Source organism: Pseudophryne corroboree, chromosome 5 (assembly GCF_028390025.1).
Source record: "Pseudophryne corroboree isolate aPseCor3 chromosome 5, aPseCor3.hap2, whole genome shotgun sequence".
NCBI classification, from domain to species: Eukaryota; Metazoa; Chordata; class Amphibia; order Anura; family Myobatrachidae; genus Pseudophryne; species Pseudophryne corroboree.
Window position 1 is genome coordinate 328,860,257 of NC_086448.1, and position 24,714 is coordinate 328,884,970.

The following is a 24,714-nucleotide window of genomic DNA, read 5'->3' on the forward strand; positions in this document are numbered from 1 at the left end:
GAGGATGTCTATGGATGCGCCAATTCTGTTCCCTCAGCGTCCAGATCTACTGATGCAGGATCCTTGTTATCACAAGCATCTGGATTGACTGCCATTGACGGTGTGGCTCTTGAAACCTCTATCCTGAAGTCAAGAGGATTCTCACAACAGGTAATTCAAACTATGCTCAGAGCAAGGAAACCCTCCTCAGCTCGCATTTATCACAGAATATGGCAAGCCTATATTCATTGGTGCAGTGAAAGAAATATAGACCCAAAATCTTTCCAAGTTTCCAGGGTCTTAGATTTCCTTCAAGCAGGAATGGATAAGGGTTTGAAGGTGGCTTCCTTGAGAGTGCAAGTATCAGCATTAACTGTATGGTTCCAAAAGAAACTTGCCAATTTACAGGATGTGCGTACTTTTTTCCAGGGAATGCTGCGTATTCAACCGCCTTTTGTTCCTCCTACAGTGCCTTGGGACTTAAGTTTAGTTCTCAAAGCTCTTCAAGTTGCTCAGTTTGAACCACTTAATAAAGTGGATTTTAAATGGTTGACAGCTAAAGTTCTATTTCTACTGACTATGGCATCAGCTAGAAGTGTCAGATTTAGGAGAGCTGTCATGTAAATCTCCTGTTTTGATTTTTTTTTATCCAGATAAAGCAGTGCTCAGAACTAGGTCTGGGTATCTTCCTAAGGTGGTATCTAAATTCCACCTTAATGAAGAAATTGTAGTCCCGGCTTTTCAGGTATCTGGACTTTCTGCGGGAGAAGCGTCGCTGGACGTAGTCCGGGCATTAAGGATCTACGTGGATCGTACCAGTGCCATCAGAAAGACAGATTCAGTTTTCATTCTCTACGGATTTCACAAGAGAGGATGGCCTGCTACTAAACAGACACTAGCAAGATGGCTTTGAATGACTATTTCAGAAGCATATTCTTGAGCTGATCTCCCTGTTCCGGCTAATGTCTCTGCTCACTCTACACGTAAGGTAGGTCCTTTATGGGCAGCACAACATGGTGCTTCAGCAGGACAGATTTGTAAGGCAGCCACATGGTCTTCCATTAACACATTCATTAGACATTATGCCTTTGATACTTTTGCCTCTCATAACGCTGAATTCGGGTGTAAGGTTCTCCTGTCCAATCAGGAGCGTCCCCACCACTAAAAATTGCTTTGGGAAATCCCATTGTTATCCTGTGGATAACCTGTGGACCCAGCCGGAGAAATATACGTTATGGTAAGAACTTACCGTTGATAATGGTATTTCTCCTATGTCCAAAGGTTCCACAGGGATCCCACCCTGACGCACCTGAATTGAGGATCTTTCTACTCACTAAACCTCTCCCTTCTTGTACGGAAAGGTGTGCATGTGTGTTCTTCTCGCCTGAATATGGCTCTACATGATGCTCCTGCCTAATTGCTTTGGAATCCAACTGATTTGCCTGAGCCAGTGGGCGGGGATATATGGACGGGCCCGTTGCATCCTGGGAGGACTGAAAGCTTGTGATCGTCTGGTGCCAATCCGCTATCGCTCCATCATATCCCATTGTTATCCTGTGGAACCTGTGGACATAGGAGAAATACCGTTGTCAACGGTAAGTTCTTACCATAAAGTATATTTTTTTTTAATACTTCACAAGCTCTTAACTTAGTATTTTAAACAGACAATAATAAAGGTTACATCTTCATGTAAATAATATTTTCTGTGCTGGGGAGTTCTACCACATTAACATCTCAAATATATATATCAAATTGTATACAATCAGTCCCATGAGTGCCCCATATTAGAATATTTTTTCTTTCTTTTGTTTACATGACTAATTTATTCCAGGGAGCACCCCCAGTGTGGCAACAGTGATATAGTAATAGGATAATTCCTTATGATTTCCAAAAAATTGGATATGGGATAAGACTGTTTGATATCATGTATTAAGAATTATGTTTTGTGCGGACCATTTCCTATATTAGTAGCATGTATTACCTGTAACATGGAAGTTTTACCGCGGGATTTATTACAGGATGGTCAGTGCACAGCCTGTCTCGTGCCTCCTAGCACCTCAGCCCCCCAGTCCCCAAGGGCTTCCTTCTCTTCTTTGCTGACCATATTGCTATCCCACCTGTGGCTTTCCCTGTGGGCATGCCACAAGCACTGCAGATCTCAATGGCTCCCCCTATGGGTTTCCAACAGCCATTACAGCCTGTTTATCAGGCAACTGCTGCCCCTTCCGTCCCTCCTCCATGATTGGACTCATTCTCTAACTCTATAATGGGTTTGGCTGCGTCCTCTGCTGCTTTCCACAACATGGTGTAGGGTCAGGGTACCTTTTCCTGCTGCCACTAAACGTAATGTGCCTTCCTCTCAATCTACTCCTCTCTCTTATTCGGAGTAATCATCAGTTACTTCTGATCAAGCTGAAATTTCGGATGCGGAATCCCCTTCGGGGAATGAAGAGGTCCCACCAAAGTTTAATGTGGCTTTAAGTAGGGCGGCCAAATTCTCATTTCAATTTTGAAGGTGCTGAACTGGCCCCTCCAACTAAAGATTATCTGCGCAAACGGCAGAAGGTAGTGCTTGCTGAGTTTCCACACTCTGGGCACTTCTCAGAAGCTATGCACGAAGCATGGAAGACACCTTCTAAAAAACGTACGGTTCTTAAAAAGCTCAGCTCCTTCTACCCATTACCGACATCAAATTGTGCAAAGTGGGAGAATCCCACCTATGGTGGATGCTCATGTAACACATTTGATTAAAAGTTCCATTCTGCCTATTCCAATTGCATCCTGTCTTAAGAAACTACTGGATGCGTGCCTAAAATCTCTATACTCCCTTACAGGAGTATCAGCCAGACTGGCCACGGCTACAGCCTGGGTGGCTAAGCCATATAGACTTGGACCGATAACCTGGAACATAGTTTCACATCTGATCCCACTCAGGACCAATTGTCTCTGCTTGCTAATATCAGAGACATGGCCTGTTAAATCGGTGAAGTAGCTTTGGACACTGCTCTGTTATCCTCTAAGGCAGAGGTTCCCAAATGCGGTCCTCAAGGCACCCCAACGGTCCAGGTTTTAAGTTTATCCCCGCTTGCCCACATGTGACTTAATTAGCGCCTCAGTCAATTTGATTTAACCATCTGTGCTGAGCCATGGATATACCCAAAATCTGGACTGTTGGGGTGCCTTGAGGACCGCGTTTGGGAACCTCTGCTCTAAGGCTTTGGCTGTTTCCATTGCATCTCGTCGCATTGTGTGGCTCCGCTTGTGGAAGGCGGATTCAGATGCCAAGAAGTCCCTGGAAGCTCTACCGTACACAGGCAAACTCCTGTAAATCATGTAAAGGTCAGACCTTTACACGATTGTCTAGTCAAGACCTCCAAACCCAAGGCAAAGCAGGCTTGGCTGCTAAATGTTCACCTATCAAGCCAGAGGACAAACCCTCAGCCTAATGGGGTGGTCCTCAGCCTGGGAGACCCCAGGGTGGGAGGCTGAATTTTTCAGTTCACCCACACATGGCGTTAAGTCGCAACCGACGCCTGGGTCCAAGAAGTGCTCTCTCACGGGTACGCCCTTTCCTTCCTGAAGCGTCCTGCCGGACAATACCTTCCTACCCCACCGGTAACCGACCCTGGCAATGCGCAGGCACTGAAAGTAGTCATTCACTCCTTACTACTGTCAGGGGTCGTTATCCCTTGCCACAGCCTCAACAGGTACAGAGGTTCTAGTCTACACTCCTTTTTGGTTCACAAACCAAATGGGTTGTACTGTCTTATTCTGAATCTGAAGTTGCTGAACAAATACCTCAAGGTCCCCAAGTTTCATATGGAGACCCTCCGATCCATTGCCCTGGCTATGCGACCTGGGTATTATATGGTCTCCATGGATATACAGGATGCTTACCTGCATGTACCTATAGCACCCTTTCATCAGAAATATCTCCAATTTGCAATCCTACATCAGCATTCCAATTCCATGCCCTACCCTTTGGACTGTCCACAGCTCCTAGGGTGTTTCAACAAGCTCATGACTCTGACTGTAGGAAATTTGAATACTACCTTACTTGGATGACCTCTTTTTTTTTCTTTTTTTTTCTGGTGCAGTCTCCAGAGATGCTGGAATGTCACCTACGGTTGACCATGGAATTTCTCCTGAGCCGTGGATGGCTAATCAACTGGGCCAAATCCTCGCTCATCCCATCTAAGAGGATGCTTTGCCTCAGAGCCCTACTGTACGCCAGTGTTCATCATCCCTCCCTCAGGACAAGATTGCAATTGTGCATCTGCAGCCTACTTCACAGTCCACAGGTCTCCGTCCATTAGGCAATGCAGACACTGGGCTCCATGATCTCAGTCTTCGACATGGTGGAATTCGCACAATTTTTACTCCATTCCTCTTCAGCACCTGATACTCACCAAATGGAATGGTCTAACAACACAGATCAAATCCCAGACTGTGATACTGCCACAAGCTATTCGGCTGTCCCTCACTTGGTGTCTTAGCACGTCCAACCTGGACAAGGGGCGGCCATTCTAATTCCACTGTGGGCACTCCTCACCACGGACGCCAGCCTCCGAGAGTGGGGAGCTGTCATGGACAGTCAATCCTTTTAAGGACGCTGGTATCTTGCAGAAAGGGATCTCCTGATCAATGTCCTGGATCTTCAGGCAGTGTACAGGGCCATTCAAATGCCTCAGGACCTCCTACATGATTCTATGGTGCAGATCCAGTCAGACAATGCCACAACAGTGGCTTATATAAATCGACAGGGTGGCACTCGCTGTGCGGCAGTGACTGATTCTCGCCTTGGCGGAACTCCTCCTTCCAGCCATCTCCACAATCTTCATTCTGGGAGTCCTCAACTGGGAAGCGGACTTTCTCAGTCAACAGGATATTCCCACCGGAAAGTGGTCTCTACACCTAGATATCTTTTAGACTCTGCTACACAAATGGGGCCTTCCAGACGTGGATCTTATGGCCTGCAAACATAACCACAAGGTTCCAGTGTACGGGGCCAGGACATGAGATCTGGAAGTAAGCTTCGTGGACGCACTCATAGACCTTTCATCTGGCCTATATCTTCCCTCCAGTGTCTCTCCTTCTAAGAGTACTATGCAAATTCAAGGAGGATGGTGGCACAATCATACTGGTGGCTCCAGCATGGCCCAGATGTCATTGGTTCATGGATCTACTACATCTCTCCATAGTCAAGCTCTTCCTTCTGCCTCTTCGTCCAGACCTGCTCTCTCAGATGCCCTGCCTCCATCCGGAACTGAAGCTCCTGACACATCCCTCCTAAGGCAATAAACTTTGCAAGTGTGGTGGTTCAAACTATCTTCAGGCTCAGAAACTAGCCTCAGCCCACATATATCACTGGATATGGCAGGCCTACTTTCAGTGGTGTGCTCATCATCACTACGACCCTAAAGTTCTCAGGATCCCTAGACTGTTAGCCTTCTTACAGGCGGGTCTCACCATGTGTCTTCGCCTGGCTTCTTTGAAGGTCCAGGTCTTGACCTTGTCCGTCTGGTTCCAGAAGGGGCTGGCTCCTTTACTGATATGTGTACCTTCCTTTAGGGGGTACTCCGGATACAACCTCCATTTGTCCCTCCAGTTGCGCCGTATGATCTGTCCTTGGTTCTTCGGACCTTACAACAAACTCCTGGAGACACTGGACCTGAAGTGGCTCATCGCTAAGACTTTGTTTCTCTAACGTCCTAGTGGATGCTGGGGACTCCGTAAGGACCATGGGGAATAGACGGGCTCCGCAGGAGACTGGGCACTCTAAGAAAGAATTAGTACTACTGGTGTGTACTGGCTCCTCCCTCTATGCCCCTCCTCCAGACCTCACTTAGAATCTGTGCCCGGAAGGAGCTGGGTGCATTTTAGTGAGCTCTCCTGAGCTTGCTATTAAAGTATTTTAGTTAGGTTTTTTTATTTTCAGAGAGCTTCTACTGGCAACAGACTCTCTGCTACGTGGGACTGAGGGGAGAGAAGCAAACCTACTAACTGCGGCTAGGTTGCGCTTCTTAGGCTACTGGACACCATTAGCTCCACAGGGTTCGAACACAGGAACTTAACCTTGGTCGTCCGCTCCCGAAGCCGCGCCGCCATCTCCCTCGCAGAGCCAGAAGACAGAAGCCGGCGGATGAAGCAAGAAGACGTCAAAATCGGCGGCAGAAGACTCCTGTCTTCACATGAGGTAGCGCACAGCACTGCAGCTGTGCGCCATTGCGCCCACACTAACCCACACACTCCGGTCACTGTAGGGTGCAGGGCGCAGGGGGGGGGGCGCCCTGGGCAGCAATTGAGTAACTCCTGGCAAAAGCAGCATATATACAGCTGGGCACTGTATATATGCATGAGCCCCCGCCATTTTTTACACCAAATCGCGGGACAGAAGCCCGCCGCTGAGGGGGCGGGGCTTCTTCCTCAGCACTCGCCAGCACCATATTCTCTTCACAGCTCCGCTGAGAGGAAGCTCCCCAGGCTCTCCCCTGCAGACTCACGGTAGAAAGAGGGTAAAAAGAGAGGGGGGGCTATAAATTTAGCGCAATAATCATATATATACAGCAGCTACTGGGTAAACACTAAGTTACTGTGTGATTCCTGGGTCATATAGCGCTGGGGTGTGTGCTGGCATACTCTCTCTCTGTCTTTCCAAAAGGCCTTGTGGGGGTCCTGTCCTCATATAGAGCATTCCCTGTGTGTGTGGTGTGTCGGTACGCTTGTGTCGACATGTTTGATGAGGAGGGCTATGTGGAGGCAGAGCAGGTGCAGATGAATGAGGTGTCCCCGCCGACGGCGCCGACACCTGATTGGATGGATATGTGGAAGGTGTTAAATGATAATGTAAACTCCTTGCATAAAAGGTTGGATAAAGCTGAAGCCTTGGGACAGTCGGGGTCTCAGCCCATGCCTGATCCTACAGCTTCAGGGTCTCAGAAGCGCCCACTATCCCATATTGTTGACACAGATATCGACACGGATTCTGACTCCAGTGTCGATGGCGATGATGCAAAATTGCAGCCTAAAATGGCTAAAGCCATCCGCTACATGATTGTAGCTATGAAGGATGTATTGCACATATCAGAGGTAAACCCTGTCCCTGACAAGAGGGTTTATATGTTTGGGGAGAAAAAGCAAGAGGTGACTTTTCCCCCTTCACATGAGTTAAATGAGTTATGTGAAAAAGCGTGGGATTCTCCTGATAGGAAAGTGCTGATTTCCAAAAGGTTACTTATGGCGTACCCCTTCCCGCCAACGGACAGGATGCGCTGGGAATCCTCCCCTAGGGTAGACAAAGCTCTGACCCGCTTATCTAAGAAGGTGGCCCTGCCGTCACAGGATACGGCCTCCCTAAAGGATCCTGCGGATAGGAAGCAGGAAGGTATCCTGAAGTCTGTTTATACACATTCAGGTACCATACTGCGGCCGGCAATTGCGTCGGCCTGGATGTGTAGTGCTGTAGCAGCATGGACAGATACACTGTCTGAGGAACTGGATACCTTGGACAAGGATACTATTTTACTGACCCTGGGGCATATAAAAGATGCTGTCCTATATATGAGGGATGCCCAGAGGGACATTTGCCTACTGGACTCTAGAATAAATGCAATGTCGATTTCTGCCAGAAGGGTCCTGTGGACTCGGCAATGGACAGGCGATGCCGACTCTAAAAAGCACATGGAGGTTTTACCCTACAAGGGTGAGGAATTGTTTGGGGACGGTCTCTCGGACCTAGTTTCCACAGCTACAGCTGGGAAGTCAAATTTTTTGCCATATATTCCCTCACAGCCTAAGAAAGCACCGTATTACCAAATGCAGTCCTTTCGATCACTAAAAGGCAAGAAAGTCAGAGAAGCGTCCTTTCTTGCCAGGGGCAGGGGTAGAGGAAAGAAGCTGCACCATACAGCTAGTTCCCAGGAACAGAAGTCCTCCCCGGCTTCCACTAAATCCACCGCATGACGCTGGGGCTCCACAGGTGGAGCCGGGAGCGGTGGGGGCGCGTCTCTGAAAATTCAACCACCAGTGGGTTCACTCACAGGTGGATCCCTGGGCTATACAGATTGTGTCTCAGGGATACAAGCTGGAATTCGAAGTGATGCCCCCTCACTGTTACCTAAAATCAGCCCTGCCTGCTTCCCCCATAGAAAGGGAAGTAGTGTTAGCGGCAATTCACAAATTATATCTCCAGCAGGTGGTGGTACAGGTTCCCCTCCCTCAACATGGAAGGGGTTACTATTCCACAATGTTTGTGGTTCCGAAATCGGACGGTTCGGTCAGACCCATATTGAATTTAAAATCCCTGAACATTTACCTGAAAAGGTTCAAGTTCAAGATGGAATCGCTCAGAGCGGTCATTGCAAGCCTGGAAGAGGGGGATTTTATGGTGTCTCTGGACATAAAGGATGCTTACCTGCATGTTCCCATTTATCCACCTCATCAGGAGTACCTCAGATTTGTGGTACAGGACTGTCATTACCAATTCCAGACGTTGCCTATCAAGGTAATGGCGGAAATGATGGTGCTCCTTCGAAAGCAGGGTGTCACAGTTATGCCATACTTGGACGATCCCCTCATAAAGGCGAGGTCCAGAGAGCAGTTGCTGATCAGCGTAGCACACTTTCAGGAAGTGTTGCAACAGCACGTCTGGATTTTGAATATTCCAAAGTCGCAGCTGATCCCTACGACTCGTCTGCCCTTCCTGGGCATGATTCTGGACACGGACCAGAAAAAGGTGTTTCTCCCGGCGGAGAAGGCTCAGGAGCTCGTGACTCTGGTCAGAGAACTCTTAAAACCAAAACAGGTGTCTGTGCATCACTGTACGCGAGTCCTGGGAAAGATGGTGGCATCATACGAAGCCATTCCCTTCGGCAGGTTCCATGCGGGGACCTTTTAGTGGGATCTGTTGGACAAGTGGTCCGGATCGCATCTTCAGATGCATCGGCTGATCACCCTATCCCCCAGGGCCAGGGTGTCTCTTCTGTGGCGGCTGCAGAGTGCTCACCTTCTCGAAGGCCGCAGGTTCGGCATACAGGACTGGGTCCTGGTGACCACGGATGCAAGCCTCCGAGGATGGGGAGCAGTCACTCAGGGAAGAAACTTCCAAGGGCTGTGGTCAAGTCAGAAGGCTTGTCTGCACATCAATATCCTGGAACTAAGGGCCGTATACAACGCCCTGAGTCAAGCGGAGCCTCTGCTTCGCAACTAACCGGTGCTGATTCAGTCAGACAACATCACCGCAGTGGCTCATGTAAACCGCCAGGGCGGCACAAGAAGCAGGGTAGCGATGGCGGAAGCCACCAGGATTCTTCGTTGGGCGGAGAATCGCGTGCAAGCACTGTCAGCAGTGTTCATTCCGGGAGTGGACAACTGGGAAGCAGACTTCCTCAGCAGGCACGACCTCCACCCGGGAGAGTGGGGACTTCATCAAGAAGTCTTCACACAGATTACAAATCGATGGGAACTGCCACAGGTGGACATGATGGCATCCCGTCTCAACAAAAAGCTACAAAGGTATTGCGCCAGGTCAAGAGACCCTCAGGCGATAGCTGTGGACGCACTAGTAACACCGTGGGTGTTCCAGTTGGTCTATGTGTTTCCTCCTCTTCCTCTCATACCCAAGGTGCTGAGAATCGTAAGAAAAAGAGGAGTGAAAACAATACTCATTGTTCCGGATTGGCCAAGAAGGACTTGGTACCCGGAACTGCAAGAAATGCTCACAGAGGACCCATGGCCTCTGCCTCTCAGACAGGATCTGTTGCAACAGGGGCCCTGTCTGTTCCAAGACTTACCGCGGCTGCGTTTAACGGCATGGCGGTTGAACGCCGGATCCTAGTGGAGAAAGGCATTCCGGATGAAGTTATTCCTACGCTGATAAAGGCTAGGGAGGACGTGACAGCAAAACATTATCACCGTATATGGCGAAAATATGTTGCTTGGTGTGAGGCCAGGAAGGCCCTTACAGAGGAATTCCAGCTGGGCCGGTTCCTGCACTTCCTACAGTCAGGAGTGACTATGGGCTTAAAATTAGGGTCCATAAAGGTCCAGATTTCGGCCCTATCCCTTTTCTTTCAAAAGGAACTGGCTTCGCTTCCTGAAGTTCAGACGTTTGTAAAGGGAGTGCTGCATATTCAGCCCCCTTTTGTGCCACCAGTGGCACCTTGGGATCTTAACGTGGTGTTGAGTGTCCTGAAATCTCACTGGTTTGAGCCACTTAAAACCGTGGCGCTAAAGTATCTCACGTGGAAAGTGATCATGCTATTGGCCTTAGCTTCGGCTAGGCGTGTGTCAGAATTGGCAGCTTTGTCATGTAAAAGCCCCTATCTGGTTTTCCATATGGACAGGGCAGAATTACGGACTCGTCCACAATTTCTGCCGAAGGTGGGGTCATCTTTTCATTTGAACCAACCTATTGTGGTGCCTGCGGCTACTCGTGACTTGGAGGACTCCAAGTTGCTTGATGTAGTCAGGGCTTTGAAGATTTATGTAGCCAGGACGTCTGGAGTCAGGAAAACTGACTCGCTGTTTATCCTGTATGCATCCAACAAGCTGGGTGCTCCTGCTTCAAAGCAGACTATTGCTCGCTGGATCTGTAACACGATTCAGCAGGCTCATTCTGCGGCTGGTTTTCCGCATCCAAAATCAGGAAAATGGGCTCTTCTTGGGCGGCTGCCCGAGGGGTCTCGGCATTACAACTTTGCCGAGCAGCTACTTGGTCGGGTTCAAACACCTTTGCAAAGTTCTATAAGTTTGATACCCTGGCTGAGGAGGACCTTGTGTTTGCCCATTCGGTGCTGCAGAGTCATCCGCACTCTACCGCCCGTTTGGGAGCTTTGGTATATTCCCCATGGTCCTTACGGAGTCCTTACGGAGCATCCACTAGGACGTTAGAGAAAATAAGATTTTACTCACCGGTAAATCTATTTCTCGTAGTCCGTAGTGGATGCTGGGCGCCCGTCCCAAGTGCGGACTTTCTGGAATACGTGTATATAGTTATTGCTTAATAAAAGGGTTATGTTATGTTGGCATCTGTTGTTTGATGCTCTGTTGTTGTCATACTGTTAACTGGGTATGTTATCACGAGTTATACGGTGTGATTGGTGTGGCTGGTATGAGTTTTACCCTGGATTCCAAAATCCTTTCCTTGTAATGTCAGCTCTTCCGGGCACAGTTTCCTTAACTGAGGTCTGGAGGAGGGGCATAGAGGGAGGAGCCAGTGCACACCAGTAGTACTAATTCTTTCTTAGAGTGCTCAGTCTCCTGCGGAGCCCGTCTATTCCCCATGGTCCTTACGGAGTCCCCAGCATCTGCTACGGGCTACGAGAAATAGATTTACCGGTGAGTAAAATCTTTTTTTCTCCTGGCTATGTTTTCAGCACAAAGACTTTCTGACTTGGGAGCTCTCTCCTGTCGCTCTCCCTTTTTGATATTCCACCAGGACCGGGCAGTATTCGTGGATACCTACCTAAGGTAGTGTCTAAATTCCATATCAACAAACCAATTGCGGTAGCGGCTTTCCAGGAACGTGGTCTTTCACAAAAGGAAGCCTCATTAGATGTGGTCCATGCTCTCAGGATCTATGTGGACCATACTAGTTCCATTAGAAGACAGATTCCTTATCCTCTGTGGATTCCACAAGCAGGGCTAGCTTGTCAATAAGCAAACATTGGCATGTTGGCTCCGCATGACCATCTCACAGGCTTACACGCAGGCTTCTCTTCCTGTTCCAAGTACAGTCTCTGCTCACTCTATTCACTCTCTCGGTCCTTCGTGGGTAGTACGACGCGGAGTGTCTGCTGAACAACTCTACATGGTCTTCTGCCCACACGTTTTCTAGGTTCTATGCCTCTGATATGTTTGCCTCTCTGGATGCAGCCTTTGGCTTCAATATCCTTCTTTCTGCTTAGGAGCGTTCCCTCCCTATTTCAACTGCTTTGGGACATCCCAACGTTAACTTTAGTGGAGACCATGGACCTGGAGAAAAGGAGTTAACGTAGTTGAGTTTTTCCATAATTCTTTCTTTCTTTTTGGTGGGTTCGAAAAAGTAAGAAGAGTTATGGTATTTTCTGAAGATACAGTATACTGAAAAAGAAAAAAATTATAATATTGATGTTGGAATATGATGAGCACAAATGTGAATAAAGATCTTTCGCACAAGTGTGAAAAAAACCTCAAGAGCGAAGGGATTAATAGCAAATTAGATTTAAAAAAAAAACTGTTGTTATTAAAGCCTTCTGGATGCCCATTAATTGATTAACTGAATTGTTGTGTTTTTATATAAGCAACAGCTTATCTGCCGGTTCAGTGCCCTGTGTTTGCGAGTTAACATTACGCATATTTAGAGGGATATTTTCATGACATGCACTCACAATTCCGATGCAGTTCAATTAGAAACCACAGATGTTGCACATTAATTCTACCGTGGGCGACCCATGTGAAGTACATGGAAAAGTTGGGAAATCAAATCATCATGATTCGTGTCTAATTGAATCTGCCCCTAAACATTGACAGATGCATCTGTCTGTGTAATCTTTGTAATGTGTAGTCTTTGTAATGTGTTAGTTACTTATAATATATGTGCATTTCTAATTTTCTGTCTTTTTCAGATTGCCTCACTTTTTGCTATCTATCTTGTTGGTTACCTGGACTCTGAGAAATTTTTGAATATATTGTACACACACATAGTAAGTTTATGTTATAGGCATTCTTTTTTTTTTTAATGTAGTTATCTACAAATGCTTTAAAAGGGAGACTTGCAGAAATCAGGGTATTATTATAAAATATATGTTCATTATTCTGTCAAGTCTATGGTTACGTTAATAATTTATGGTCTAATCTATGAAATAAGTGTTGATCTTAAAAAAATATGGTAAACTCAAAGCAAGGTTTTACATAACCGTTCCTGCCATTTACAGTATATTAAGTTATCAACCTAGTAACCACATAAAGTAAGTGATATGGTATCCGGACTCTGGGTCGACACCCAATGGTCGACACGGCTATTAGGTCGACATGAGTTTTTCACATTTTATTAATTTTTTGGACCTTTTCATACTTTACGATCCACGTGGACTACGATTGGGAACAGTAACCTGTCCGCAGCATGGCGGGGGAAGCGAGCCATGCAAGTGGACGCGTTGCACTAATTGGGTTTCCCGGTCACTTGACGAAAAGAAAACAACACCAAAAAACATACTCATGTCGACTTTGTTCGTGTTGACCTAATGGCCGAGTCAACCTATTTTTAGTGTCGACCTAGCCACTGTCGACCAATGGGTGTCGACCCTGAGTCCCCTAGCCAGAAATACATGTGTATCCATTGATATAGGGTTAACACGAGGTCACTAGGCACTATGGGGTTTATTTACGAAGTAGAAGACACTGTTTCCCGGCAGGATTGAGGTTAAAATGTAAAACAGCAAACAGTTAGTGTAAAGCATGCTGACCATTGTTCAGAGTGGCTCTTATTCCGCTCTGTAGATTCCATTTAACTATAGCAATCCATAACCATTTTAAAGGCATGCAATTTAAAATCTATGCTTATTCAAACTCAAATTATTTTATTGATTACTTTAGACTTCTATATCCGTCAGATGATGTGACAGTGTTCCTACTTCTATAGTTGTCTGTTAATATGCTGCCGAGCTTTTAGGTGACTGGTGAATGTGATCCTTTTCAAGTGGCCAGCATTACTTTTCAGTTTTACAATGCATTCTTGTTTGTTTTCCTCCATGTTTCATAATACTTCACTGCTTTATAGACGCAAGACAAAAGTATTTGAAAAGCCTATGGGGTATATGCAATTGCGGTCGAATTCCCGAAATTGTCGAATTTCGTGAATTTTTCGCCAAAAAAAAAAATTCGACAATGCAATTCAGTACTTTCCGACAAAAAAAACGGACTTTCAAAATTCGACTTTTTGAAATTCGACTTTTGACAAATTCGACTTTTTTGCAATGATACACATGCTGCAATTCGACCAAAGCCTATTCAATGGAAGTTTGGAAATTCGACAACAGTGCTTTTAGACAGTAAATTCGTCATTTTCAATCCGACACACTTTGGAGGGTGAAACTAATAAAAAAAATTTAAAACATGTTTTTTTTGTGTTTTTTTTTCTTGGTAATATCATATCTATTTATATTAGAAGGGATTAGGTACTTGGTTTGTCTTTTTTGGAGGCACAAGTATTATTTATATATTTTTAAAAATAATATTTTTTTTTTATTTTTTTTTTGGATGGAATGGTAAAATCCCTGAAAAAAATGGCGTGGGGTCCCCCCTCCAAAGCATAACCAGCCTCGGGCTCTTCGAGCTGGTCCTGGTTCTAAAAATGCGGGGGGAAAATTGACAGGGGTTCCCCTGTATTTTTAAAACCAGCACCGGGCTCTGCGCCTGATGCTGGTGCAAACAATACGGGGGACAAAAAGAGTAGGTGTCCCCCGTATTTTATACACCAGCATCGGGCTCCACTAGCTGGACAGATAATGCCACAGCCGGGGGTCACTTTTATACAGCGCCCTGCGGCCGTGGCATTAAATATCCAACTAGTCACCCCTGGCCGGGGTACCCTGGGGGAGTGGGGACCCCTTCAATCAAGGGGTCCCCCCCCCCAGCCACCCAAGGGCCAGGGGTGAAGCCTGAGGCTGTCCCCCCCATCCAATGGGCTGCGGATGGGAGGCTGATAGCCTTGTGAAAAATGTCAGAATATTGTTTTTTTCCAGTAGTACTACAAGTCCCAGCAAGCCTCCCCCGCAAGCTGGTACTTGGAGAACCACAAGTACCAGCATGCGGGAGAAAAACAGGCCCGCTGGTACCTGTAGTTCTACTGGAAAAAAAATACCCAAATAAAAACAGGAAACCGACACCGTGAAAGTAAAACTTTATTTCATACGTCGTCACACACATACTTACCTATGTTCACACGCCGACATCGGTCCTCTTCTCCAAGTAGAATCCAGGGGTACCTGAAAAGAAAAGATAAATACACTCACCTCATCCATGGTCCAGAGGTAAATCCACGAACTTGTCAAAAAAACAAACCGGACACCCGTACCACACGGACTGAAAGGGGTCCCATGTTGACACATGGGACACCTTTCCACGAATGCAGAGAGACCCCCTCGTGACAGCTGTCACTGAAAGGTCTCGTAAGCCAATCAGCGAGCGCAACGTCCTTGCACTCTGCTGATTGGCTCTGTGCGCGTCTGAGCTGACAGCGCATCGCAAAGCCTCTCCATTATATTCAATGGTGGGAACTTTGCGGCTAGCGATGGGGTCACCCGCCGGTCAGCGGCTGACCGCGGGTAACCCCACCGCTGACGGCAAAGTTCCCACCATTGAAAGTAATGGGAGAGGCTTTGCGATGCGCTGTCTGAGGTCACACGCGCACAGCCAATCAGGTGAGCGCCACGGAAGTAGCGCTTCCTGATTGGCTGAAGGGACCTCAGTGACAGGAGTCACGTGGTGTCCCGGCATTCGGGGAAAGGGGTCTGATATGTAAACATGGGACCCCTTTCAGTCCGCTGGTACGGGTGTTCGTGTTTTTTTTTTAACAAGTACGTGGATTATCTCCCGGACACTGGATTGAGGTGAGTCTAATTTTTTTCACAGGTACCTCGGATCGTCGGAGACTGTGGCAGTCGGCGTGTCAACATAGGTAAGTGTGTCGGCAGTGTGTAATAAAGTTGTACTTGTCACGGTGTCGGTCTCCTGTTTTTATTTGGGTATTTTTGTTCCAGTAGTACTACAGGTACCAGCGGGCCCGTTTTTTCTCCCGCATGCTGGTACTTGTGGTTCTCCAAGTACCAGCTTGCGGGGGAGGCTTGCTGGGACTTGTAGTACTACTGGAAAAAAACAATATTCTGACATTTTTCACTAGGCTATCAGCCTCCCATCCGCAGCCCATTGGATGGGGGGGACAGCCTCGGGCCTCACCCCTGGCCCTTGGGTGGCTGGGGGGGGGACCCCTTGATTGAAGGGGTCCCCACTCCCCCAGGGTACCCCGGCCAGGGGTGACTAGTTGGATATTTAATGCCACGGCCGCAGGGCGCTGTATAAAAGTGACCCCCGGCTGTGGCATTATCTGTCCAGCTAGTGGAGCCCGATGCTGGTGTATAAAATACGGGGGACCCCTACTCTTTTTATCCCCCGTATTTTTTGCACCAGCATCAGGTGCAGAGCCCGGTGCTGGTTTTAAAAATACGGGGGATCCCCTGTCAATTTTTAACCCGCATTTTTAGAACCAGGACCAGCTCGAAGAGCCCGAGGCTGGTTATGCTTTGGAGGGGGGACCCCACGCCATTTTTTTCCGGGTTTTTCCCGTTTTTTCACGTTTTTTGTAATTTGCGGCAAATCGGCCGTTTTTCGCCCGCGGGACTGTCGAATCCGTTTTTCATTGAATATGGTGAATTCCGGCAGCCACCTGCCGGAATTCACCTGTCGAATTGTGTCGAATTAAAAAACGGCGATAATTTGCCGCAATTCGCCGTGAATTGCATATACCCCTATGCCACCTGCCCTAAAATACTCACACAGTCGGTCTTTACAAATCTCTTTGAAATGGATAAATATCATGGCAGTTGCATTTTTTGTTTCAGCAAAATATTACAGTACTGCAGTGTAAATGTGTTTTTAGATTTTTATTTGTATATTTTTTTCAGATAATGGTTTTGTATTTATCTATAGGTTTCACTGGCACTGTGCTTTATATTGATGTTTGGGAATTCAATGCTCTTGACATCCTATTATGCATCCTCTCTAATAGTTATTTGTGTAAGTAATATGCATGAATATATTATAAAGTGTCTTCATGTATTTGTTTTTTGTTTAGAATAATTATTTACTACTGCATCGTATTACTTGTTTTATTTCTTGTTTTCCGAATGTATTTGCTTCTAAGCTGGGTACACACTATGCGACGTCTAGTGTTGCCGCGGCCGGGCGGTGGGCTGTGCATGTAGCTCTTGGACGACAGTCCAAATTGAGCTGCATGCACAGCAGACAGCGAGTGCTCATTAACGACCCGCGGTGCTGCGCATCGCTGGTCGTCGCCGGCATACACACTTGCCGAGAAAGTAAATGACGTTGCTCATGAAGGGTGAAAATAAGCGACATTGTTTACTTTCTCTGGAAGTGTGTATGCACCTTAAGTCTTGTTACTTTTGTGGCCCTTTTTTCTTTTCTTTCTCTAACGTCCTAGTGGATGCTGGGGACTCCGTAAGGACCATGGGGAATAGACGGTCTCCGCAGGAGACATGGGCACTTTAAGAAAGAATTTAGATTCTGGTGTGCTCTGGCTCCTCCCTCTATGTCCCTCCTCCAGACCCCAGTTTAAATCTGTGCCCGGACGAGCTGGGTGCTGTTCAGTGAGCTCTCCTGAGCTTGCTGTGAGAAAGTATTTTGTTAGGTTTTTTATTTTCAGGGAGCTCTGCTGGCAACAGACTCCCTGCATCGTGGGACTGAGGGGAGAGAAGCAGTCCTACTCTCTGAAGCTATGTCCTGCTTCTTAGGCTACTGGACACCATTAGCTCCAGAGGGATCGTACACAGGATCTCACCCTCGTCGTCCGATCCCAGAGCCGTGCCGCCGTCGTCCGATCCCAGAGCCGGAAGACAGAAGCCGGGTGAGTATGAGAAGCAAGAAGACTTCGAAATCGGCGGCAGAAGACTCCGTTATTCACATGAGGTAACGCACAGCACTGCAGCTGTGCGCCATTGCTCCAAACACACCTCACATACTCCGGTCACTGTAAGGGCGCAGGGGGGGGGGGGGGGGGGCAGCATATGGACCTCTTTTGGCAAAAGTACACATATATACAGTTGGGCACTGTATATATGTATGAGCCCCCGCCAAGAAAATGTATATTTAAGCGGGACAGAAGCCCGCCGTCGAGGGGGCGGGGCTTCTTCCTCAGCACTCACCAGCGCCGTGTTTTTTCTCCACAGCACAGCTGAGAGGAAGCTCCCCAGCCTCTCCCCTGCAGATACAAGGTAGAAGAGGGTAAAAAGAGAGGGGGGGCACATAATTAGGCACAAAAATCAATATAAACAGCAGCTACTGGGTTAACATTAAGTTACTGTGTTATTCCTGGGTTAATAGCGCTGGGGTGTGTGCTGGCATACTCTCTCTCTGTCTCTCCAAAGGGCCTTGTGGAGGAATTGTCTTCAGATGAGCATTCCCTGAGTGTGTGGTGTGTCGGTACGTGTGTGTCGACATGTCTGAGGTAAAAGGCTCCCCTAAGTTGGAGATGGAGCAAATGTGTGTCTGAGGGGTGTCTCCGTCGACAACGCTGACACCTGTTTGGATATGTGTAATTAAGTGCTAAGGTGAATTTATTGCACAAAAGATTAGAGAACAGACAGGGAATCTACCCATGTCTGTCCCTATGTCGCAGAGACCTTCAGAGTCTCTCAATGCTCACTATCCAAAATAATAGACACTGATATTGACACGGAGTCTGACTCCAGTGTCGACTACGATAATGTAAAGTTATAGCCAAAATGGCAGGAAAGTATTCAATATATGATTATTGTAATAAAAGATGATTTGCATATCACTGATGACTCATCTGTCCCTGATACAAGGGAACACATGTTTAAGGGGAAGAAAGCTGAGGTAAATTTCCCTCCTCTCATGATGAAAAAGAGCGGGAATCTCCAGACAAGAGACTGCAGTTTCCCACAAAGAATTCTCAGGGAGTATCCTTTCCCTACTAGGGCCAGGATACGATGGGAATCTTCCCCTAGGGTGTCACGTTTGCCCAAAAGGTAGCCCTGACTTAACAGCTATCCTCAGGGATCCTGCAGATAGCGTGCACATTCTGGTACACTACTCAGACCGGCGATTGTGTCGGCATGGGTTTATAGCGCTGCAGCAGCGTGGACAGGTACCTTATCAGCTGAGATTGAGACCCTAGTATGTATATATATATATATATATATATATATATATATATAGATATAGATAGATATATATAGATATATATATATTAAAGATGCTGTCTTAAGATAGATATATATATATATATATATATATATATATATATAAAACATGCCCAAAGAGACATTAGTCTACTGGGTTCTAGAGTCAACGCTATGTCAGTTTCTGCTTGACGTGTCCTGTAGAATATGCAATGGACAGGTGATGCCGACTTAAGAGGCATATGGAAGGCTGAGGATTGTGTGGAGAAGGGATCTCGGACCTGGTCTCCACAGCTATAGCTGGTAATTCTGATCTTTTGCCTTATATTCCTGCACAGCCTAGGAAAGCACGACATTATCAAATGCAGCCTTTCGATCACAAAGAAACAAGAAAGTCCGAGGTCTGTCCTTTCTTGCCAGATGCAGGGGCAGAGGAAAGAAGCTGCACAACACAGCTAGTTCCCAGGAACAGAAGTCCTCCCCGGCCTCTACAAAATCCACCGCATGTCGCTGGGGCTCCACAGGCAGAGCTAGGCCCGGTGGGGGCACGTCTTCATAATTTCAGCCACAAGTGGGTTCACTCCCTGTTGGATCCCTGGGCAATAGATATTGTGTCTCAGGGATACAAGCTGGACTTTGAGGAGATGCCCCCTCACCGACGGCCCTGCCGGCTTCCCCCCACGGGAGGGAAATAGTGTTAACTGCAATTCACAAATTGTATCTTCAACAGGTGGTGGTCAAGGTTCCCCTCCTTCAACAAGGAGGGGATTATTATTCGACCATGTTGTAGTCCCGAAACGGGACGGTTCGGTCAGACCCATATTGAATTTAAAATCCCTGAACATATACCTGAAAAGGTTCAAGTTCAAGATGGAATCGCTAAGAGCGGTCATCGCAAGCCTGAAAGTGGGAGATTTTATGGTGTCTCTGGACATAAAGGATGCATACCTTCATGTCCCCATTTATCCACCTCATCAGGCGTACCTCAGATTTGCGGTACAGGATTGTCATTACCAATTTCAGACGTTGCCGTTTGGTCTCTCCACGGCCCCGAGAATCTTCACCAAGGTAATGGTGGAAATGATGGTGCTCCTGCGGAAGCAAGGTGTCATAATTATCCCGTACTTGGACGATCTCCTCATAAAAGCGAGATCAAGAGAGCAGTTGCTGAACAGCGTATCACTTTCTCTGGAAGTGTAACGGCAACACGGCTGGATTCTAAATATTCCAAAGTCGCAGTTGGTTCCTACGGCTCATCTGCCTTTCCTAGGCATGATTCTAGACACAGACCAGAAAAGGGTTTATCTCCCGATAGAGAGAGCTCAGGAGCTCATGACACTGGTCAGGAATCTATTAAAACCAAAACAGGTGTCAGTGCATCACTGCACTCGAGTCCTGGGAAGGATGGTGGCATCATACGAGGCCATTCCCTTCGGCAGGTTCCATGCGAGGACCTTCCAATGGGACTTACTGGACAAGTGGTCCGGATCACATCTTCAGATGCATCGGTTAATCACCCTGTCCCCCAGGGCCAGGGTGTCACTCCTGTGGTGGCTGCAGAGTTCTCACCTTCTAGAGGGACGCATATTCGGAATTCAGGACTGGGTCCTGGTGACCACGGACGCTAGCCTCCGAGGGTGGGGAGCAGTCACACAGGGAAGAAATTTCCAAGGTCTGTGGTCAAGTCAAGAGACTTGCCTTCACATCAACATCCTGGAACTAAGGGCCGTATACAACGCCCTACGTCAAGCGGAGCACTTGCTTCGCGACCAACCGGTTCTGATTCAGTCAGACAACATCACCGCAGTGGCTCATGTGAACCGCCAAGGCGGCACAAGGAGCAGAGTGGCGATGGCAGGAGCCACCAGAATTCTTCGCTGGGCGGAGAATCACGTAAGCGCTCTGTCAGCAGTGTTAATTCCGGGAGTGGACAACTGGGAAGCAGACTTCCTCAGCAGACACGACCTCCACCCGGGAGAGTGGGGACTTCATCAGGAAGTCTTCACACAGATCACATATCGGTGGGAACTGCCACAGGTGGACATGACGGCATCCCGCCTCAACAAAAAAATGCAGAGGTATTGCGCCAGGTCAAGAGACCTTCAAGTAATAGCGGTAGACGCCCTGGTGACACCGTGGGTGTTCCAGTCGATCTATGTATTTCCTCCTCTTCCTCTCATACCCAAGGTGCTGAGGATAATAAGAAACAGAGGAGTGAGAACAATCCTCATTGTTCCAGATTGGCCACGAAGGACCTGGTATCCAGATCTGCAAGAAATGCTCACAGAGGACCCGTGGCCTCTTCTTCTAAGACAGGACCTGTTGCAACAGGGGCCCTGTCTGTTCCAAACGCGGCTGCGTTTGACGGCATGGCGGTTGAACGCTGGATCCTAGCAGAAAAGGGCATTCCGGACGAGGTCATTCCTACGCTGATAAAGGCTAGGAAGGACGTGACAGCTAAACATTATCACCGTATATGGCGAAAATATGTTTCTTGGTGTGAGGCCAGGAATGCTCCTACAGAGGAATTCCAGCTGGGCCGTTTCCTTCACTTCCTACAGTCAGGAGTGAATTTGGGCCTAAAATTGGGCTCCATTAAGGTCCAGATTTCGGCCCTATCCATTTTCTTTCAAAAAGAGTTGGCTTCTCTACCAGAAGTTCAGACGTGTCTAAAGGGAGTGCTGCATATTCAGCCTCCTTTTGTGTCTCCAGTGACACCTTGGGATCTTAACGTGGTGTTAAGTTTCCTTAAATCACACTGGTTTGAACCACTTAAAACAGTGGAGTTAAAATATCTCACGTGGAAGGTGGTCATACTATTAGCCTTGGCTTCGGCTAGGCGTGTGTCAGAATTAGCGGCTTTGTCACATAAAAGCCCCTATTTGGTTTTCCATATGGATAGAGCAGAATTGCGGACCCGTCCACAATTTCTGACAAAAATTGGTGTCATCTTTTCATATGAACCAACCTATTGTGGTGCCTGTGGCTACTCGTGACTTGGAGGATTCCGAGTTACTGGATGTGGTCAGGGCTTTAAAGGTTTATGTAGCCAGAATGGCTAGAGTCAGGAAAACGGAGTCGCTGTTTATCCTGTATGCATCCAACAAGCTGGGTGCTCCTGCTTCAAAGCAAACTATTGCTAGCCTGATCTGTAACACAAATCAGCAGGCTCATTCTGCGGCTGGATTGCCGCTGCCAAAATCAGTTAAAGCCCATTCCACTAGGAAGGTGGGCTCTTCTTGGGCGGCTGCCCGAGGGGTCTCGGCATTACAACTATGCCGAGCTGATACTTGGTCAGGTTCAAACACTTTTGCAAAGTTCTACAAGTTTGATACCCTGGCTGAGGAGGACCTATTGTTTGCTCAATCGGTGCTGCAGAGTCATCCACACTCTCCCGCCCGTTTGGGAGCTTTGGTATAATCCCCATGGTCCTTACGGAGTCCCCAGCATCCACTAGGACGTTAGAGAAAATAAGATTTTACTTACCGGTAAATCTATTTCTCGTAGTCCGTAGTGGATGCTGGGCGCCCGTCCCAAGTGCGGACTTCTTCTGCAATACTTGTATATAGTTATTGCTGCAATAAGGGCTATGTTATTTTTGCATCAGGGTTGAACTGATGCTCTGTTGTTGTTCATACTGTTGACTGGGTAAGTTTATCACAAGTTATATGGTGTGATTGGTGTAGCTGGTATGAGTCTTGCCCTGGATTTCCAAAATCCTTTCCTTGTACTGTCAGTTCTTCCAGGCACAGTTTCTCTAACTGAGGTCTGGAGGAGGGACATAGAGGGAGGAGCCAGAGCACACCAGAATCTTAATTCTTTCTTAAGTGCCCATGTCTCCTGCGGAGCCCGTCTATTCCCCATGGTCCTTACGGAGTCCCCAGCATCCACTACGGACTACGAGAAATAGATTTACCGGTAAGTAAAATCTTATTTTTTTTTATTTCCCACAGTCATAGCACAATTTCTCTGAATGTTTTAATTTAAAATATTAAATGAAGATCTTTTTTTGTTTTTTTGTTTTTTATTTCATACAAGAAAAATCCATAGAAACATAGAATGTGACGGCAGATAAGAACCACTTGGCCCATCTAGTCTGCCCCTTTTTTACCATATTTTTACCTCAAACCTTATTTGATCCTTATTTCTTTGTAAGGGTATCCGTATGCCTATCCCATGCATGCTTAAATTGCTCTACTTTCTTAGCCTCTACCACCTCAGATGGGAGGCTATTCCACTTGTCCACTACTGTTACTGTGAAGTAAGTTTTCCTCAAATTTCCCCTGAACTTACCTCCCTCCAGTTTCAGTGCATGATATACCTGGGAAATCAGCCAGTGCATGCAAAGCTGCAGTCAATCACTGTATATTGATAACGTGTACAAAGTCATTTTGCCTACAATGTGTTAGTGTATACAGTTAGACTATGAAAGTACTTGCCTTGACAAATTCATTCATCATTGCAAGGGGGAGGGGGGTGTCACATTTTTAGACTGTGCAATCAGATATAGAGTTGGGTACAATCTCTGCCCCTATGGAGCTTACATTCTAAATCCCCTACTCCACACTGGTCATTTTTATCCAAGCCAATTAATTTACCTATTAATCTTTGGAATGTGGAAAATACCCAGAGAGACCCTCATAAACACTGAGAATATGTGGAAACTCCATAAATATAGGCCCTTAATGGAATTGAACCCATGACCCCAGATGTGAGGCAGGAATGCTATCAAGTATGCCACTGTTCTGCCTACATACAAAGTAATCTTAATTTGTCAGGCAAGGGCGCTTTAAGAGAGGAGGAGGCCCGTGTTCAGCCTCCTCCGTTCGTGCCCCCTTCTCTCTGCCCGGAGTGCTGTAGAGGGCTCAGACTCTACTGCGCATGCGCAGATCTCTGGGAAAATGGCGCGGTGGCCATTTTTTCCTGATATTTTCCACTGCGCATATGCAAAACTCTGTGAAAATGGCCGCTGAGCTATTTTCACTGTGTTTTCGCAGCGTTGCGGATGCCGGCACTGGACTCCGGAGGGGTGAGTATTTTAAAAATGGTTGCAGCGTGTGAGGTGGTGGCCCCCTCTGGACTTGGGCCCGTGTGCACCGCACACACTGCACCCATTATAGAAACCCCAGTGTTGTCAGGTACACTTATAGCTAATTGGCTTAAAATTGCTACATGCATGGCCCAATTAGATTGACATTCAAAATTGTATTTTTTGTCAGTTGTAACAATTAATCGATTGTGTTTTTTTCACAGATTATTGTTATGAACAGAGACTTTTTAAATATTGAAAATCTGCCACTTGTAAAATGCGTAAGTCTTTGCATGGTTTTGTATCGTCCAGCATGCCTTTGCTATTTGTGGTGTTTTACCAGTTTCTTCTTGTAAGTGTGCCTGCCTTTCATACCAATATAGAACATGTGATTTATTGGTTTGTAGGTGCAGCATTACTTTTCAAATCTTTAGGGGTAAATACTGTATAATATATACTACCAGTTACGGTATGATTTTGACAATTTAAATAGCTGTATTTCAACAGTAATAATTGAAAAGGCAAAAACTTAATTACAAACATAATAAAATGGGAACTAGTTCTCTCTTACGTTAATATATTTAATTTGTAACCATGAATAATACAGTTGCAAGAAAAAGTATGTGAACCCTTTGGCATTTCCTGGATTTGTGCATAAATTGGTCATTAAAATGTGTTCTGATCTTGATCTAAGTCACAACAATATACAAACAGTCTGCTGAAACTAATACCACACAAACAATTATATGTTCTCATGGTTTTTATTGAACACACCATGTAAACATT

The 24,714-nt window shown here is 46.8% G+C and overlaps 1 protein-coding gene across 2 annotated transcripts in view; it reads left to right on the forward strand.

Moving 5' to 3' along the window:
- Positions 1-24,714, forward strand: part of DPY19L1 (dpy-19 like C-mannosyltransferase 1) — a 595,286-nt gene that overhangs the window by 320,618 nt on the left and 249,954 nt on the right. Inside the window, exons 10-12 of one of the 2 annotated variants that reach the window (XM_063922533.1) lie at positions 12,585-12,662; positions 16,666-16,752; positions 24,153-24,209. In XM_063922533.1, coding sequence (XP_063778603.1) covers positions 12,585-12,662; positions 16,666-16,752; positions 24,153-24,209 — 222 coding nt within the window. The remainder of the gene's footprint in view (positions 1-12,584; positions 12,663-16,665; positions 16,753-24,152; positions 24,210-24,714) is intronic. The other variant, XM_063922534.1, reaches the window with a different exon arrangement.